At 38.3% G+C, this 18,295-nt stretch overlaps 1 protein-coding gene across 6 annotated transcripts in view; it reads right to left on the reverse strand.

Annotated features, from left to right (window-relative positions):
- Nucleotides 1–17,293, reverse strand: part of FMN2 (formin 2) — a 159,382-nt gene extending 142,089 nt beyond the window's left edge. For all 6 annotated transcript variants that reach the window (XM_035322377.1, XM_035322374.1, XM_035322376.1 and 3 more), the window contains exons 1-2: nucleotides 17,133–17,293; nucleotides 11,980–13,979 (exon numbers count right to left, since the gene is read on the reverse strand). In XM_035322377.1, coding sequence (XP_035178268.1) covers nucleotides 11,980–13,921 — 1,942 coding nt within the window. In that variant the 5' untranslated portion in view covers nucleotides 13,922–13,979; nucleotides 17,133–17,293. The remainder of the gene's footprint in view (nucleotides 1–11,979; nucleotides 13,980–17,132) is intronic.
- Nucleotides 17,294–18,295: the final 1,002 nt, after the last annotated feature.

Genomic DNA, 18,295 nt, shown 5'->3' on the forward strand with positions numbered 1-18,295 from the left:
TTCCTATCTGGTCTGCTTAGACAACCAAGCAGCGTGCAACAAAATCCTTAAGAGCAAACAAAATAGTTGCAGACATACTAGAAAACCCACACTTGCCTGCACTGAGGCACTGCACCACACCAGAGCTTGCAATTTTTCTCTGAGGAGTGCGTTATTATAACCTCACTCTTATCTTTGAAGACGTGGCTCTTATCCTTATGCTGCATTTGCAAAAGCCTGGGAGCACAGCTGCCAGTGAGCACAAGTGGAGCCTAACAATCAAAGTGCGTGGTATTCCAAAAGCTCCCCCTTCTGCCAGTCTCATGCGATTCCCTTTTCTCACAAGCTGCATCACACTTCCACCATTAACAGAGCAGCTGCATCAGCAAATATTAACCTGTGCAGGCTGGAGACAGGCTTTCTGTTTTAATTTCTCCCAAGGAGAAGTGAATGACTTCAGCATAACAAATCCTGAAAGCCCTATTCAGAAGCATGTCAAGGGTGACTCATGCACATACTGCTTATATCTTCAAAAACCCGAATCAGTTTGATTTTTTTTTCCCCCAGCTTACTCCTCCTCCCCACCCCCACTTTAGCAAGATCAGAAACACTCAGACAGCAAAGCTTTTTCATAAGCTTTGAAGCAAAAAGTACCATAGGCCTTGCTCTATTTTGGGGACTTAGGAGAGGAAAAAAGGAAAAGGAAGAAGGGAGAGACAAAATGGTGTATATCCATTTTGTGTATGTTTTCTATTAGTCTTACAAAACATTAAAAGACTGCTGTAGTCTTATGTTTTTTTCAATTCACAAAAGATTACAATTGCAAACATAGCTCTAGATATTAAATAAAAATAGGGAAAAATAAAAGCTGATTTTTACAGCATTTAAAAACTATGAAATTTTTTGCTCCGCTCTCTCAAAACCACTTTTTCTGTCCAATTTTTTATCTGTCTCTTTTTATACATACACTAATATCAAGGTCATAACTTAGGCCTAAATCATCTGACAAAGCACTGAGCTGTGCAAAGTCAAATGTTTCCCAGAACTCTGGAAGAGGACAAACACGTCTGAGAGATAAGAATACTGCAAAGACTTCCACAGTGGCTGGTAAGTGAACTACATGTAATTTTTTAAATACAATGCAAGTTTTAATCATCATATTTCCCTAACCTGGAAAGTAAAATCTTGCTATTTCCTAGAGGCAAAAGCATCTCACTTCATTTTCAGCTTTCTCCTGTTTAATATACTTTCCTAGGTCTCAGATACACAAAGCAATAAGTATTTCACACATAAAAATTAATATTTCAAGGATTAAAAGTGTTACACTTATTTAATACTTCCCTTTCATTCCGTAATATTTTCAAATTTCGAAGTAGTTTCCAGCTAAAAGGTAGCAGTCAGCCTAAATACAATGTACAATGTGATTGCTGAGAAAGAAGAGGTTTTCAAAGGTGTACGGTGAACTTGGGGAATTAACTGGAAATTGGTGATCTAGCCATTTCTTATTCTCTTCAGGTAATAAGCCCAAGAGCCACACAAATGCGTATTAAACATATATTTGCATTAAAAATAACAAATTAATTTAGTGTCTTGCTTTCCTGAAACCTGACCTGAAAGATTACACCCACTATTCTGGGATTAGAGAACTCATTTATTGTACTTTTTCACTGCAGGGCTTCTAATCCTCTGCCGACATAGATTGGGAAATTGTTCCAGATCTCTCATCCTGTGAGGGGTTTTAGTTTTGTTTTTAAAGGGGACTGAATTTTCATTGACAGATACTTTCTTTAAGCAATGTGAGCTTTGTTAAACAAAACATTGAAAAACAACAAGCAACAGGTCTGCACACACAACATGGTTTTGTAACAACAGAAAATCCTTCCAAAAGAAATACATACAAAATAAAATGCATCATGAATTAGTTTCCAGAAAACTCAAACCTTAGTAATTTAATAATTCCAAAACTTGTCATGATCTAAGGTTATTGTACAAATTCTTGTGACTATCATTAAGATATATTTCATTTCACTTTTATTCTCAGTGTAATAACCAGTATCTGCAAGTTTCCAAGGGGGGAAAAAGCAATGGCAATATATTGATTTCTTTATATTTTTTTATATATATATGTTTGTTATATTTATATCTTTTAGTATTCTGAGCATTACCAAAGTCAGGGATGCGTGGAGATTCTTGAGAGTACTATTTGTTCTTCTCTTGATATCCATCTAGACTTTCTGGCTCTGTTCACAGGGATTGTAGGAACTGAACCCAAAAATCACCTTAAATTTAGATAGACTTTCTGCTTTTGACTTCTGAAGAGAATTCTAAGAGAACTAGGAGAAAGACAAATATCAACACTATCCTCCTTCTTCCAGTTTTTAATGCCTGCTGCACACAGTTCTATGCAATTTCAAAGTCAGAAATATATATTTATTAAATTCTATGAAGGAATATAGTTATTGGTGGATTTATAACATTCATAGACTCGTAATGAACTGTAATAAAACTACCAATTATTACTTCCACTTCTGCCAATCCTATATCACCGTAAACACCAAGCTTTACTTGCGTCAAGTTCTCTGAGCCTCTTGGCACCTTTCTTAACACTGTCCTTTCTTAGCATCCTCTGGACTGTTAAAAATTTTACTTGAAAAATCTTGACATGTTCTGAGTTGGATCTGCAATGCACCAACTCCTGTGCAATTCAAGAAAGTACTTTTTTTTTTTTCTTTATTTCAGCCAAAAGGTTATCCATAATCATTTATACAGATTCTGGATTCGTACAGGAACTTGAAGATGGTTTTATCACTGAGTTTTCAACTCACTCTACTAGAACAAAGAGCCCATTGCAGAAAGAAAAGCATGTAATACCAACAGCTTCATGTGTTCAAGGCACCCCCAAAAATGTTATGTGTAGAACATGTGTGTGCTCCCTTCAGGAAGCAGGGGTACAAGCTGGAGCTGACAAGGAAATCCTGCTTCTGCTACCACCTCTGAGGCCAACACAGCACAGGAGAGGCAGAAGTGGCACCTCAAACAAACATCAACAAAATGCTTTCAAGCCTCAACAGAAACATCTGATGTCTGCCAAAATCTGAAAATGAGATTCCACAAAAATAAAGATGACAAGGGAAGCTGCCCCAGAAAGGGACTACAAAGCAGAGTAGTTTTTTGTTTGTTTGTTCTGGTTTTTGCTAAAAAAAAAAAAAAAAAAAAAAAAAAAAAAAAAAAAAAAACAGCCCCACCATTGATCACATAGTTTATCCAACATGTCCCATGATAGAACTAAGCATCTGTATGTTTTAAACAGCTTGTTCCACTTGGGTTTGCTAAGAGACATGACAACACCACCAATTTCAGCATAACATACAATGGTCTATTAAAATATTAACTCTATGCTAGACTTGTACTGATCAAACTTGAAAAGACACAACAAAATCTTAAATCAAGAACTGGTTAATGCAGACCTTGGTCCTGCTGAATGAACTCCTGGAACAGCCCATCTGATATCAGCTCACCTCCTAATTTTGAAATTTGGGTTTTAATACAGGAAGACAAGAGTTTACTGAAAATTTCCATTGGTGATGAAAACGTTGAGACCAGCAAGCGCTAAGGTCAGGAGCCTGCTCTACTCCCGCACTAACTATGCAATGAAATTCCACTGCCTGACCAAGCATATCAAAGCCCTAGGTAGAACTGGGCCAAAATGAACTTGTTCCCCTGTGGTGGAAGAGAAGATACATGACAGCGTCCCTTGTCAAAGCCAACAGTAATTTTCACCTTTGGATAAGCGATTTGCAATATTCTGTTTTGCACACAACCCATATCAATCCCTTTCTACCACTTTTGCATTGCCTAGAAAACAGCTATGCATTAAAAAAAAAAAAAAAAGTCCTATTGATCTTTGTTGAAACGAGGCTGTATTTTGTTCTATTTTACTTTACCTTCTTATCGAGTAGCCAACAATATCTTACAATTTCTGTCTTCAAGATTCATTCGAAAGCCTTGCTTGTCTGCAGCCAAACTGAAGAGGACTGAAATAGCCTGGATCATTTGCAATAACAACATAATACTTTTTTTCTAAAAAGCAAATATTAAAACTTTGCTACCACTAGAGATGCAAAATTTAAGAGTATTTGTGATGGACTGTGACTTTTTTTTTTTTGAATCATTACAAATTAGCAAGTCTCTTAAGCACTCCATATTTCTAGCTTGAGCATTAAGCTCCTTAAGATTTTGCTTTCACAGTGGCAAAGTTTTTATATTTTTCTCCCAGTCTGTTTTTTTCTAATAATACATATGTATTACAGCATAAATTGAGACAAAGTATTAACTAGGCTTATATATATGATAATAAAGGATAAGTTATAAAGGTAAGGATAATATCTTACATTTCAATAGGTATGTTCGATCATGAAGACAGTGAATGGTAAGCGTATTTTTACGTGCCACTAAATGACTTTCAGAAGCTGATTTTTTTTTTAAGGAACAAACAATTCCACAGCTACAATGCAACAATGATATACATTACAAAATACCTTTCTAAAAATATAAAAAAGATTCACGCACCCATACCATTATATTGCTTGTCTCCTTTCACTTTCATTTCTTTTCAATTTCTAATGCATTATTATTGAAGATTACAGAGGTACATTGCTAAAACTTTCCTCCTCATTTCAGAGTGATTTATATTAAAACAGAATCTGTGTGTGTCTATCTACCAAATGTTTTAGGTATCATTTGCATCTTTGGCAACTTCCAGATTGTATTTTCCAGGTGCTTAGGTTCCTCTCAGCAAGTATTTAATTCCGTCCATTTTTGCCCTTTTAGTTTCTGTGGTGATTTGCAACGTGAAGTTGGTATTCTGTGCCAGGTTCTCCCAGGCTGCTGGAAAGCCACACTTCTTTGTCTGACTCTTTAAAGTGAGAAGCACCTCTGATGTTTTTTTGGGCAGCTATTTCTAACTTCTTCTTTTGTCAGTCCAAACTGATAAACACAGCATGATTTTCTTTATGACCCAGTTTAATAAAACTACTCAATTCCCAATCATTCCACATTTCATTTAGCATTTAATTGCATCTGGCCCATCTCTACCCTAGAAGTAAGTTCAAGTATTTGCACAACCAACTACAGGTCACAAAACAAAACTAAGCTGGACCAGCAAGCCTCTGAAGTGGGACACAACTGATTTCTTTCAGCCTAGCTATGATAGTCCCAATGTGCCTTAGCTTTCTTTCTCTACAGGACCATATGCACCCAAAGTCTAATCTCCTCCATCTAGAACAGCTGCTGACTTTTTATATCTATACAATGTTTAATAGGCTTTTGTCTGTTTGTTTGCTTTTTTAAGTTAGGTACAAAGAAAAAAACACTCTGGTAAGATGAAAAAATGGAACAAGCAAAAAGTTAGTTATGTTCCATGAAAAATAAATATATATGTATATGCATGCCTATTTGTGCCACATTTGCACATATCTGTGCCATATTCTATGCTCCTTGAGACTTCATCCAAATAAACTTAAGCCCATCTCCCTCACTATAAGTAGGTCTTTATGTTCTTTCACTGATGTGATCAAATATTTCCCTCAGCCAGTTCTCAGCATACTATATTGACTTGGCTCTTCGCATGACAAAAAAAAAAGTGTTTAGATACACACCCTCTATTGTGAATGCAATGTTTGGGGTTTGTGTTTTTCTTTTTTCCTTTTTTTTTTTTTTTCCCCTAAACGAAAACCACTTCTGCTCCATGACTGTTAGCAGATGTTAATGTTGTTAATTATCATGTTACTGCAGTATTGACTTTTGTGCTGTGACTTTTTCCTTATCGGTGCAAAGAAGGGGGAAGGATGCAACAGCTATTTTTCCCCTGCTATGCACTACTTATTATGCATCTTCAAGGGGCATCTGAGACGGATCTTGGCTTCAAATAAACTCTAGAATCAAAGCTACCCCCTGTAATTATTTCCACAATGAATTTATCTATGCTTCCTCCTGATTCAGATTCACACCAGGTTCAGAGCTCTGGCACTCCTGATAATTTTCATATAAGTCTTAAGACTGAACAATTCGTATTTTTACTGCTGAATAAGAACATCTCAAAGGCAAGTCTCATTTCTTACTAGGCTTTCCTGCCACTGTTTAGCTGTATGTGTCACGAGACCAAAAATCACTAAGGTCCCAAGCATTTCTGTGTCCTCTGAATTCATGTATTTCTATTTAGTTTCATCCATGTTAGGATTTATGAGGATTGCACACGTGTCATCACAATAGTAGTAAATCTCATTACCACTGCATCTTAGCAAAACAGCTAACTGATTTAATGTGTTATATCATATATACACCTACAGATAGATAAAATAGGTCATGTTCTGTATTTATCTGAGAATAATGCAAATTTTTGCATCAGAAAACACAGCCCACCTACTGTTCATGGTCAGGGAGCCTTGCCAATTCCATTAACATGAAGGAAATTTATTCTCATCAGCAGTAACATGAAAATAAAGTGAGAAATTGTCAGTTTTTTACTCAAGGTAATGAAGACCATCTCCTTGTCCTTAACCTCATCCACATGAACAGCAATGTAGGAATGCAGGAAGTTGCTGCTGCTCAGAGGCAGGAGTGCGGTGACAGTGTCAGGCCCTCACACATCCTTTCATCACCTTCTTTGCACAATGTCTGCTTCAGCCCTGTATTCCTTGTATCACCTCTTCTTACAAAAAGACAAATTGCATGCATAAATGTAAGTTTCAAGAAACCATCATATTCCACATAGCCAGGATAGAGTTATGCTTTTAAATGTGCCTGAAAATAGTCAAAGCCACAGCCACAAAATCACCCACACATATATGCTTTATCACAACCCTTCCTTACATAAGTTCACATTTTGACAGGAGTAGTTTATAAGGAATACTCTTGGCCATATCATCCTGAGACTAGTTAAACTAGAGCACAAACAAAATACCTTGGCTAATTGGTATTCTCACATTTTCTGTCACTGTGATTCACATCAGCACTTGATCCCTCATAATGCAGGCAGCCTAAAATATTCCTAGGGATGCTTTTCAGTGCCAATTTTATTTTTTATTGTTTTAGACACCACAACATAGAGAAAAAGGTGAAGCCTGCTTTAAGGAGTAAGTAGGCCTGGTTTAAATAGGTTTGCACAGAAGAACCTACACACTTCTCAAAAAGTTCAGCATCCAGACACCACCAATCCAGCACCCTCCAAAAGAAAACAAAGCACAATTAGATCCAAGAAACATATTCAAACTTAAATTCCATATAGCTATTCATACTGGAAGAATCCCTTGCTCTTTTCACATAACTGAAGTCACCGAAGCATACAACGTCCTTCATTACTGGTTCTAGCCATCTCCTCCGTGGGATGGATATAACACTGGTGCCAGGCCTCAGATCCAAGCAGAGCTGCGTGGACCTTCAGCTACAAACTATTCTTTCTCCCTTTCCCCAAAAGAGATCAGCAGGCAACCAAGAAAACGTATCTTTAGCTGAGGCACGAGCCAGGCTGCCCGTCAGACCTCAGGCTCCAGCAGAGGTTGCCCGAAAGATGCAGTCACCCAGCCCCATGACCAAGACCTGTTACTTCCAACAAAGCTCCACATAAAGATCAAAGCATTAATCATAAGACTATCAAAACAACACTGGGGCAGCCCAGCATTCCAGTGACATTACTCACATTGCTCCAATTCCCATATTGCAATGTTGGCACAGTAACATTAAAGCTGCTTATCAGCACTCAGCAGTTTTTCCATAATGAATTGCAGCCCATTTTCAAGCACTTTTTACAGTAGCTGGACTAGATTTTGGCAGCCTTTTTATCCCCCCCACCCCCAGGCTTGAGTTTTCTAGGTAAAAAGAAGAGGAGCTTTTCCTATAGATGCTTAATGGCAACGTTCAGCAGACTACGTGATCACACATCACATGAAGGGATGTTCTTAGGCAGTTAGGAAGAGGCTACATTGTCCCACCACTGGATAAAAGATGCATTTGTACTACTGCTAAAAAACATCATCAGTGAAAAAGTAAACTGTAAATAGCCTTACATAATAGTTGCATGATATTTTTCTCAGCATGCCAATAAATACAAATCCATATTGTGTGCAACATCACATGCATCAGAATGCAAAAAAAAGCTTACAAAAACATCTAAAGAGATCTACTATATGTCTCAGAAAGAAGCTTTCATTGTAGTTTTTCAAGTTTTCACATACTTATCTTTACTAAGACCTTTGTAGGAGCGTGCAGACAATGTACTGGAGCTGCAAGTGGGTGTAGATGACATTAGAACTCTGCAGCAGTGACATAAAGTGGCCTTTGTGAGAAGCAGGCTTGCATTCCATGGAAATCAGAGCGAGGCCATGAGCACGCAAGCCTAGGATTGACTTCAGGTTTTGTTTTCACAGTCAATCAGATTTTTGTTTGCTTCCTGTTTACAGCAAATGTTAAGCCAAATATGAAATTGTGAAAAGAAATTTAATGGTAGATGGCCAGTTTGAAATAGATTCACACAGCAAACGTTACAGTCAGCCAACAGAGATTAGAAAGGGCATAGGTTTGTTTTGATAGAGTTTAATTACAGCCCGGGGTAGCTGATTGAACTCTTACATTCAGTTTATGTAACAGACCCTTCCTATCTGCTTTGCAATCATTGCAACTCAAATTAGTGCAAGGATAAACTCCTTTCTCTTAACTGAGCCTATTAGCTCTTCTATTTCAGTTATGTGAATGTTTGGAAACATTTTTTCATTTCCCACCTCGACACCGTCTTGACATTAGCAGAAATCATTCACTGCCACATCCTGAAGAGCCAACCCTTATTCATTCAGGTTCTGCTTGTGTCCTCCTGGGAACACAACATGAAACCCGGGCTCCACTGCACATCAGGTAATCTAGAACTTGTAATTACTGTCACTGCAATTTCAAATACAGCTGTCCTCATCAAAAAAAGAAAGATCTGCTGCCTTAATTACAAAATGCCCATAGATTTGTCCACACCACATTCTTAGCCATTGTATCAAATACAATTCAAAATAATGTACTGTATTTATTTCTCACATAAATCAAAATAAAAATATTAATTAGAGGCAAAGTTAGAAAAACCTTTTTTTTTTTTTTTTTTTTTTTTGGCAAGCTGTATTCTTTGTTTCTCCCCCTAAAATTCAAACAAAACTATTTTTTTAATTGATACATTCATATTTACAATTCCAGTTGTTGGTTCCATCTGCATTTCACATTGAAGAAGCCTAAGTTCACATGGATCATTGTGAAAACCAAATGGCACGCAGGCAAACTACAGTGTTGTGCCAAAGCAGGCCAGTCATCTGCATGGAATCTGCTGTCATTAAAATCAATGACTGAAGCGTTGTGGAATATTTTACATTATTCTAGTTATAAATGCAAAACCAACATTGCAGTCACTGCACAGCAACATAGGATTTTGTGCTTCAGGCAAGAAGCTAACATACACACACATATAGATAGATAGATATAAAGCATTCTTTATGATTCCTTATTTCTATGTTTATTTCTAAAAGCCTGATTGTAATCACCACATTGATTCATGTGATGCATGCAATTAAAACACAGCAATTTTCTAAAACAATATTTACATTGCCAGGAAATTATTTCTGTAATTGTTGCTATGCAGAGAGGCTTAAATAAAAAGAATTTTCTGTTCTTACAGCAATGACAGCCAGCTTGTGGGAATATAAATGTTCAGTTTAATTTCCCTTTTCCTTGCATGGTCGTTATTAACTGTGTATTCCTGATAATTTTCAGTTTATAAATACATTTTATAAAACCAAGAAGACCAACCAAAAAGAGAGATGAAGCGTTATCATGTCATTACCAATTCCCCCATTTCAAGCTACTCTGCATGAACTGAAAGGTGTAATTGTCCTCTGCCTGTAAAGACAGCTGGCATATACATGCAAATGAGGGTCACAGTAATTTCCATAAGAGACAGAACTACTGTTGCATTGGACAGTGGTCCCTTCACAGTATAACTGTTGGTGGGATAAGAGAAAACAATAACAAAAAAATACTTCAATAACAGGTAAATCAAAAATTTGTAAGGAAACATGAAGAAGATTGTTTCCTAGAAAATAAGGTTTTAAAAGTAACTGTCCTTGAAATTTTCCAAAAAGTTATTTTCCTCATAGCACCACCATAAAGCTGAGTTTAATTACTGGTGATGCAATTTAAAGCTTTGCACTGTGTTTATAAGTTGATTGATAGCAAAAAAAAATAAAATAAAAAATAAAAATAAAAATGTGTGTTTTACACTCCAAAAACTTGAAAGTAGAAATCACCTCCAGTTGCAAAACTTTAAATAAGAATGGTTGAAATTAAATCTAAGTAAATGGGTGGAAGGGATTTAAAACACAAAAAGGATTCAGCTCTCTTTGGAGAGGGCTGGCTCCCCTGAGAGGGGAAGCTTTTTGTGTGAGGTTGGGGATTTCTTTTCAAGACAACTGAAAAATGAAAGTATTCTTGTGATTTTAATTGACAAATGTTTTACCTGAGTATTATGAACTCCTGGAGTTTGTTGCTGTGAAAAGACACTAATTCTAACTTGTGTTTCCAGGCAGGTTCATTCACTAGTAATATTTTGATGTCAAGTACAGCGTAACTAGTACAGAGAAAGTGAATGCAAGTGACTACAAGTTATATATATTTTTTAATCTGCATTATAAGATAGTCTTTTCATAATGAATAGTTGTTGATAGCTCAATTGTTTGGTTGTATGTGATTTTTAAATCATGTAATTGTTCCCTTCATAAATGATACTAATTTGTTTATTTTTCATAAAAGCACAAGAAGGTTCTCCCTATTTTTTGCAAATGGCTCTGATACATATGTAGTTACTGTGCTCACACATCTAGAACAGACCCATTCAAAACAAACTTGGACAGTGATTATTGATTCAGCTGCTTTAATCTTACAACTGATGTTTGCAATGAATATGTATTCTTTGTGTTACAGTTTTCTTAAGTGAAAAATTAAAGGAATATGTTGCTGAACTTCCTGTGTATACATCATATTTGACAGATGTGACAGGCCTTCTCTATTTGTCAATGCCTTAGCTTTTACCAAAAAAATTGCAGATAGAGGAAAGAGAGGAAAACCAAAGGCAAGGAAATGAACGGCAACAAAAAACCACAGTGCAGGACAATGTAAAAATCTATGCACAGTACTTCATATTTAGACTACGTTTCTAGGCCTTTTCAAGGGGATGCAAGCTGCCTAACAGACAAGGTAAAAGAATGCTTTCCTGAATGAGTCACATGATGCAGCCTGAACAGCAGCCAGCCAGAACTACCAAAACCTACTCTACACTGTTTCTCTTCTCCATTTTATTCTGCCTTTTGAAGCCATTAACATTTTCCTCCTCTTTTTTCCCTTCTGAAGGGGAAATTGGTTCTTTCCTGTAGTGCTGTTCTTCTGTGCTTGCATGCCTTTTTCCTTTTTGTATGAAGTGCACTATGTACATCATTGCCTCAGTCTAATACCAGGTGCAGCACCCAAATATTTACAACATATCAGAATTATTACAGTATATCTTGTGCCTAGCACAAGAAAAGCCTGCAGGCTCACAGTTAAAGAAAGCTTCAGCTCCGAAAGACCATTTAAGCAGAGAGCTGGTCTGCTTCAAATAATGCATCTGTTAGCATTTTTAACAGAAACACTTCTAATGCATCCGGCCTTTTTCAACAGGATGTAGACAAAGAAGAGTAAAAAGAAAAACTTCAAAGAGTTAGGCACTTCCTTTACTGGCTGACACTGAATACAGAGAAGCTATTCTCATTAATAAAATGGGAATGTGGTTGTAAGGTTAGGCCTTCCATTTTAGAACTGTCAGTTCAAGTAAAGACAACAGTACATGCAAAGGACTGAATTCAAGTATTTTAAATATAGTTCAAAGACTCCCCCCCCGCCCCCCCCCCAAAAAAAACAAAAAGCTTAATACATGTCACTCACCTGAAAAGACATTGGGAAATGTCTCTGCAGAAGCCTGCACCCCTGAGGACTTTCTTGAATGAGTCAAAGGCACTCTTTCTGTTTGAAATTTCTCTCTAAACCCCTTGTGCTCCAAATAGCCTGCAGAGCCCACCTTCTGTGTTATCTCATATTTGTGATTAGATACCTCTTCTGTCCAGTCTGCTGAACGACTAAACAAACCTGCCAAACTAGCAGACCTCTGCTTCTTGATTGGGACTTTTTCTTTTTTGTGGAAAGACTCCTGCCTCCTTGCAAAAAGTGGGCTCTGGGATGGGGATGGAGAAGGTGAATGGTTGGGAGAACTCAGTTGCCTAGTTGTGGTTTTGATGTAACAAGGATTAATTAGATAGGGCTTAAAGCATCGGGAACCAAGCATCGGACTGCCTGCTGTCCCCTCGGAGGACAAAATGCTATCTTTCATTTCTGTAGATAAACCATTATGCAGGTCCTCTTGACTGTCTGGCCGAGTATGTTCCCCTTCCTGAGTCTCAACAGCATGATCATGGCCTGCATCTGAAATACCATCCTCTGTTACTGAACCCTGCAAATCAATAGCCTGCACTTCACCAATTTTAGTCTCAGAATCTACTACTGAGGTTGGAGAACGTAGTGTGAAGCTCTGGGTTTCAGACTCATTTTCAACAGCAGTTCTGTTTAAATCATCTTCTAGTTCACCAGCTACAGCATCTACTCCAGCAGTGAGCTGTTCCTGTTCCTTGATAAATAGCTTACATTCTTGTTTTTCAAATAAGCCGTTACCAGGAGAGCCTGTTCCATTTACTGCTTCTTTCAGTTCACGTTCAGTTGCACAGGAGACGGGAACATTTTCCGCAATTTCAGATACTGCTGGAAAAGCCTTCACAGTGTCTGGGCTACTCTCTTTGTCAGTAGTAGTTACTGAAAGAAACCGTTCAAAATCCAAGGGGGCTGCTTGCAAATTAGCCATGTGTCGGCCCATTGTTTTGGTGACAAGGTCCTCAGTTCCAATGTTAATTGCCCCCTGCTGCTGCTGCAGTCTAATAGCTTGCTGGATATCAGAAAGCAAATCCTCTTGTTCTGTGGCTGAATGGAAACTGTATATATCCGTATCGGAGCCAGAGCTGGTCCTTTGTCCATCCTGTGTCTCTGCAGCAGCTGGGACGGTTTCATTTCTGATTTCAAAATGTTCAGCATCTGTGTCTGAGAGACCCCCTTCATCGGCAGAGATGCTTATATCTGGGGTTTTAGTAACAATTGAATGAGTACTGTCCAGCTCTGCAGTCTGCAAGGCCTGGCTTTCCAGAACATCCTCCCTTGAACTACTGTTCCCATCTTTAGCCTTGGACAGATTTTTTCTGATCCTCAAATTTGAAAATACTGAGGCCCTCGAGTCTGACTTACTCTTCTTTTTAGCAGATTCACTTCCTTTTGCATGCTTCCCCAGTCCCCTTCTGCTTCCCGATACCTTCTTTGTGCCATCTGTATCCTTCGGCCCAGAGGCATCCTCTCCTCCTTCATGCACATCACCTGTATTTTTCCTTAGCTTCCCATCTTGATTCCCCATGATTTTTCTCAGCGCAACACCTTCGGTAATCAAGCCATGCTCCCGGTTTTCTTTCCTTTGGCCTGCCGGCAAGATCCCCTCTCGCGATCCAGGTTTGTTTTCAGGCGGTGGTGATGCAAGTGAAGCAAATGCTTGCTGTGCCTCTCTCCCATCTGCTAGAGCTGCCTTTTTGCATAATGTGCTGCTTGCACTGGGCTCCGCTGGGACATGCTCAGTACAGCACTGCGAGCTGCAGACAGCTCCTTCCAATGGCTGCTGCTCACAGAGCCGCCTGCTCTCTGGGCTTCTGCTGCACTCCTGTTTCTTTGGGAAAGATTCTGTGAAAAGTATCTCCTTTATAAAAGTCACTTCTTTTTCCACAGTTTTTATTGCCTGCATTGCAAGCTCAGTGTGTCACCAAATCATTTATAATTTCAGGACTTCACTGTTCACGTTCCTGGAGGGGGAAAGAAAAAAAAAAAGTTAAAGAAGGGTACTTTAATTTATTCATTTGAACAATCGTGGAATAATTAATAACATTGGAAAGATAAATATTATAATTATTCAATAATTTATAAGGGGCTTAAGCATATGCTACTTTGACGGATTACACAGTACCTCTGGTGATTTACATGTTTACTTTCTAAAGGCCACCAAAACATGATAAATAATTTTAAAAGGAGAATCACTCTGGAAGTAGATAGAATAAAGATAATAAACAAAGAGTTCTTTCCACAGTTTTAAAGAGCAGCACTTAAAATTCAATGCATCATAGTAATTACATTATAAAAAGCCTCCCACAATTTGTATTCCGAGAAGGTACATATACTATTATTCTCAGGAGATTCAACTCATCAATATTAAAACACACCACCATTGTTTTCCCTGCTAAGAACATCTGGCATGAAACAAGAAAAAACAAACAAGAAAACAGAACTATTCAAATGCAACTAAGGAAAAGGATACTGTAAAGCATTCCTCCATTTCACCCTATATATTTAATAATTGATTTAAACACAGATGCTTGCTAACTATTTTGGAGCCTTGTGCAACAATTGTTTCTTTTCCTCCATTTTTGGTTTAGATGTGTAAGCATCCATACCTCATAGCTACATTTTCTGAACTTCCAGACAGGTACGCACCTCCCCTTTTAAAATTTAGATTTAAAATAACTCCAATAGAAACCAAAGAGCGAAAGCATACTGAATCACCAAGTTGGATCAGTTCAGTATTGTGATTCATATTCAGCCAAAAATCCGATATATCTCTCTAAATTGCCTGGTCTACTTGGTTCATTTTCTGTGAAGGACTTTACACATTCCTCACACTACTGAGCTCCTTTAGCAGCAATTTCTCTTTCGCCTAAAATAATACATTATTCCAGATAAATGCATCCTACTGGTTTACTTAATTATTACTTCTGATATCATTCTCTACCTATGAGAGGTTTCAGCTGCTTTTCTCTGCCTTAATACATATTTAATAATAAGAAAAAATATCACTCACACTTTAAAAAAAATATGCAGCCCTCCCCCCCCCCCCCCCCCGGCACTTCCTTCCCCCCCACCCAGTCCACCCAGTCCACCCCAAATACCTTTACAAACTTGGGCTGTTGTCATTGTTAAATAATTACTGTTAATTCAGTTGGGAAAGAAGAACACTGTCATTAATACATATAACTAAGTCATAACTAAGTAATTCTGAACCATCATAATTTTTTCCTTGTGCTTTTTGTTCACTAACTGCTCTGATGCAAGTCCTGTCCTGAGGGGCCTGTGGCTTAGGCACCCGAAGTATTTCCATCCACAAGAACTCAAAAGTTTTAAGTATATCACATGACCTTGTACATTAAGTGAAAACCAGAAAAAACACTGATCTAATGACATAATTCATCTACTTTTTATTCTTCTTTTTCAATTTTATAATTTAGTAAAAAACAAAACAAAACAAACCCATAAGTATACTAACTTGAGCTAGTGAAGCAAAATCTGCAAGAACAGCATTAGGTCACTTTGCCTTTTGTCTCCATTCCTGCCTTTGTTTTCTGTTACCTTAATTAGTTATCTTAATTTAGATTCTGTTATCTTAGTTTCTAATTTGTTGTAGTATTTAAACTTGTATGACATTATTACATACTTGAAAAAGGCTTTCAAAAGCTCAAAGAATCTACTCCATCTGAAGATACACACTAAGAATTACCTAAGGCACAACTGGAAGGAACCATAATAGTAGAATACTACCTTGACGTGAGAGGGATTTTTATTCATTAGAGAGCTGACAAGAACGAAACATTTTATTATAACTGAAGCCTTGTAGCTTCCAACCCCATCTAAAACCTCTTAGCCCACTAAAAACTTCCCAAAATAAACATAGTACAGAAGTAAAATACAGATACTATGGATTGAATGTGTAAAGGAAATGCAGATTTAGTGAGGTGTTCTAAAACATTCCCCACTCTTTTCTTCTCCAGAAACTCACAGTCTCAAAACACTCCCATTACTACTAATCGTAATTCACCAGTAGTAATCATACTGTCAATTATGCTGCAAGATCAAGCCATCAACAAAGCTGGGGTAATAACACAGTCAAGTAAAAGACTGATCTTTGTTTTTTAATTAGACGCTAGAAACTTATCTCTCTACAAATGCATCATGTACGTGCGCTACTTCCTAGCTTTCATACAGCACATCCTGATGAGCAATTTTGTTTTTAAAAATGTACAGATAAGGATATTACCTGAGTTTAAACATATTATAATAAAAATAATTTTCATTTCTTTTCTTTCTTTCTTTTTTTTTTTTTTAAAAAAAATCTATGACTGTAAACCTAAAAGAAAAAGAACTATAAGAAATATATAGTGGATATATATATATCCACTTTCTGAACAATCTTCCTGAATGTGGTAATGTGGTATCCTAAACAAACATGAACTCCTGCTAGTATTTCTGATCAATATGGGGAAATAGTATCACTAAAATGAATTTACTTACGTGAAAAGCTTTGTACGTGAACATCAAAGAATTTGTTTTTTAATATATGGAAGGCATAGAAGGCACTCACAGTTACTCTAATGTGGCAGTGATAGACACAACTCTCAATCAACATTTGCTGAGACGTACAAACAGTTAACATTAACCAAATATAAAAAAAAATTAAACATTTTAAGTGCTTAGCTTCTGACAAGAAACATAATATTATTAAAGACAGCAGCAACCAAAGCATTCTGGCATCTGCATAAGCTTCATTTGAAAAAACTAAGAATGTATTCAACACTGCACGCCAAAGAACAAAACCAAACAAGCAAAAACCCCTTTCAATAGAAAGTAAATAGGGAAAAGAGCTTGCTTGTTTGTTTGTTCTCCTAAGGTTCAAGAAGGATACTTCATTTTTAGGAGTAACTATAACTTGTTCTTAGCTTGTTATAGACAACAAGCAATTTAGACTGGTCCCGGAGCTTGTCTACCTCATTTAATATAAGATGCCAGTGGCCAGTCAAAAGTTCAAGAGGAGAGATCCCAGGCATAGGCCTGAGATCCTCCTCACCCCTTAGTCTTCTGTGAAGGTCAGGAGATGCTAACAGAGGAGCACTCAAAGGAGGTTTAAAACTTACAGTTTAAAGCTTACACATCGTCCTTGCATTCTCAGATACTTCCACATTAACACATTCCTCTTAGAAAAGGAAACAGCTATCAGAGACTGGTATTACTTTTAACAACAGGACAGACCCCTGGATGCCCCCAACAGTACCAGCCTACCCTAGCCTCAGCTCAGGTGGAGGGGAAATGAAAAGGAAGGGAAGGGGAGGGGAGGGCAGGGCAGGGCTGCCAGCAGCACTGATTGCCCCCACCTGGGTACGAGCATGGGCTCTCCTGCATCACAACCAGGTCAAGGTGGTTCCTCAGGATGACAAAACCCAGGGGGGGCTGGGACCACAGGAGGAAATTTCCTCACAGATTTCTCGCAAAAAGCCTTGTGTGGCCTAGCACAAACACAGGCTTCCTGGGGTGGCAGAGAGGTACCTGAAGGAGCACACCCTGTGGAGATGGAGCTTGCCTGGGACATACATCTGCCAGTGTTTGGAGCTCTTTCCATTTTACCATAATTTATCAGCTGTGATGTTTTATTTTACCATTGTTAAATGGTAAAATTTTGTTTTACCATTGTAGTTGTTAAGCAAGTATTTTTAATTACATTTCAATAAATCAAAAGTAAACACCCTGTTACTGCTGTTGACCTACATACGGCACTGCTGTGCTCCTGCCTTTGGGACAGTGTCAGGCTTCAAAGGTGTGATCCCAGGAGAAGGAAACCACAGGCCAACCCATCCAGGAGATCACAGCCACTGGCTGGACCACATATACGTGTACATACAGGGTCTGTCACCCTCTCCCCTGCTGGGGAGATTCAGCAGCTGGGGCAGGGAGAGGCCACTGCAGCCCAGGGTGGGTGCTCTGAGAGAAGTAAGCCACAGCATGGCAGCCTGGGCAAAGGCCTGCTGGAGGCAGCTCCATCTCCTTCCTGAGGCCTCAAGCAAGGCCTGGGCTGCTACTGGAAGACCCTTCACCCCACTTCTAACTAGAAAAGGAAGAAGGTAGCAGGCTGAGGACAATGTGGCCATGATGAGAGTCTCAGCACAATGCTGCAGGGCCCAGGCACCATGGTGGGGCTCCGGCATGGCTGGCACACCAACAAGCAGGGAGTGGGCTCCATGCCACTGGCATCGTGGTGCCTCCAGCCTCCCCTCCCCTTATTCTGGAAAGGTTATCTTCCAAG

The sequence above is a fragment of the Oxyura jamaicensis genome, chromosome 3, assembly GCF_011077185.1.
Source record: "Oxyura jamaicensis isolate SHBP4307 breed ruddy duck chromosome 3, BPBGC_Ojam_1.0, whole genome shotgun sequence".
NCBI lineage: Eukaryota > Metazoa > Chordata > Aves > Anseriformes > Anatidae > Oxyura > Oxyura jamaicensis.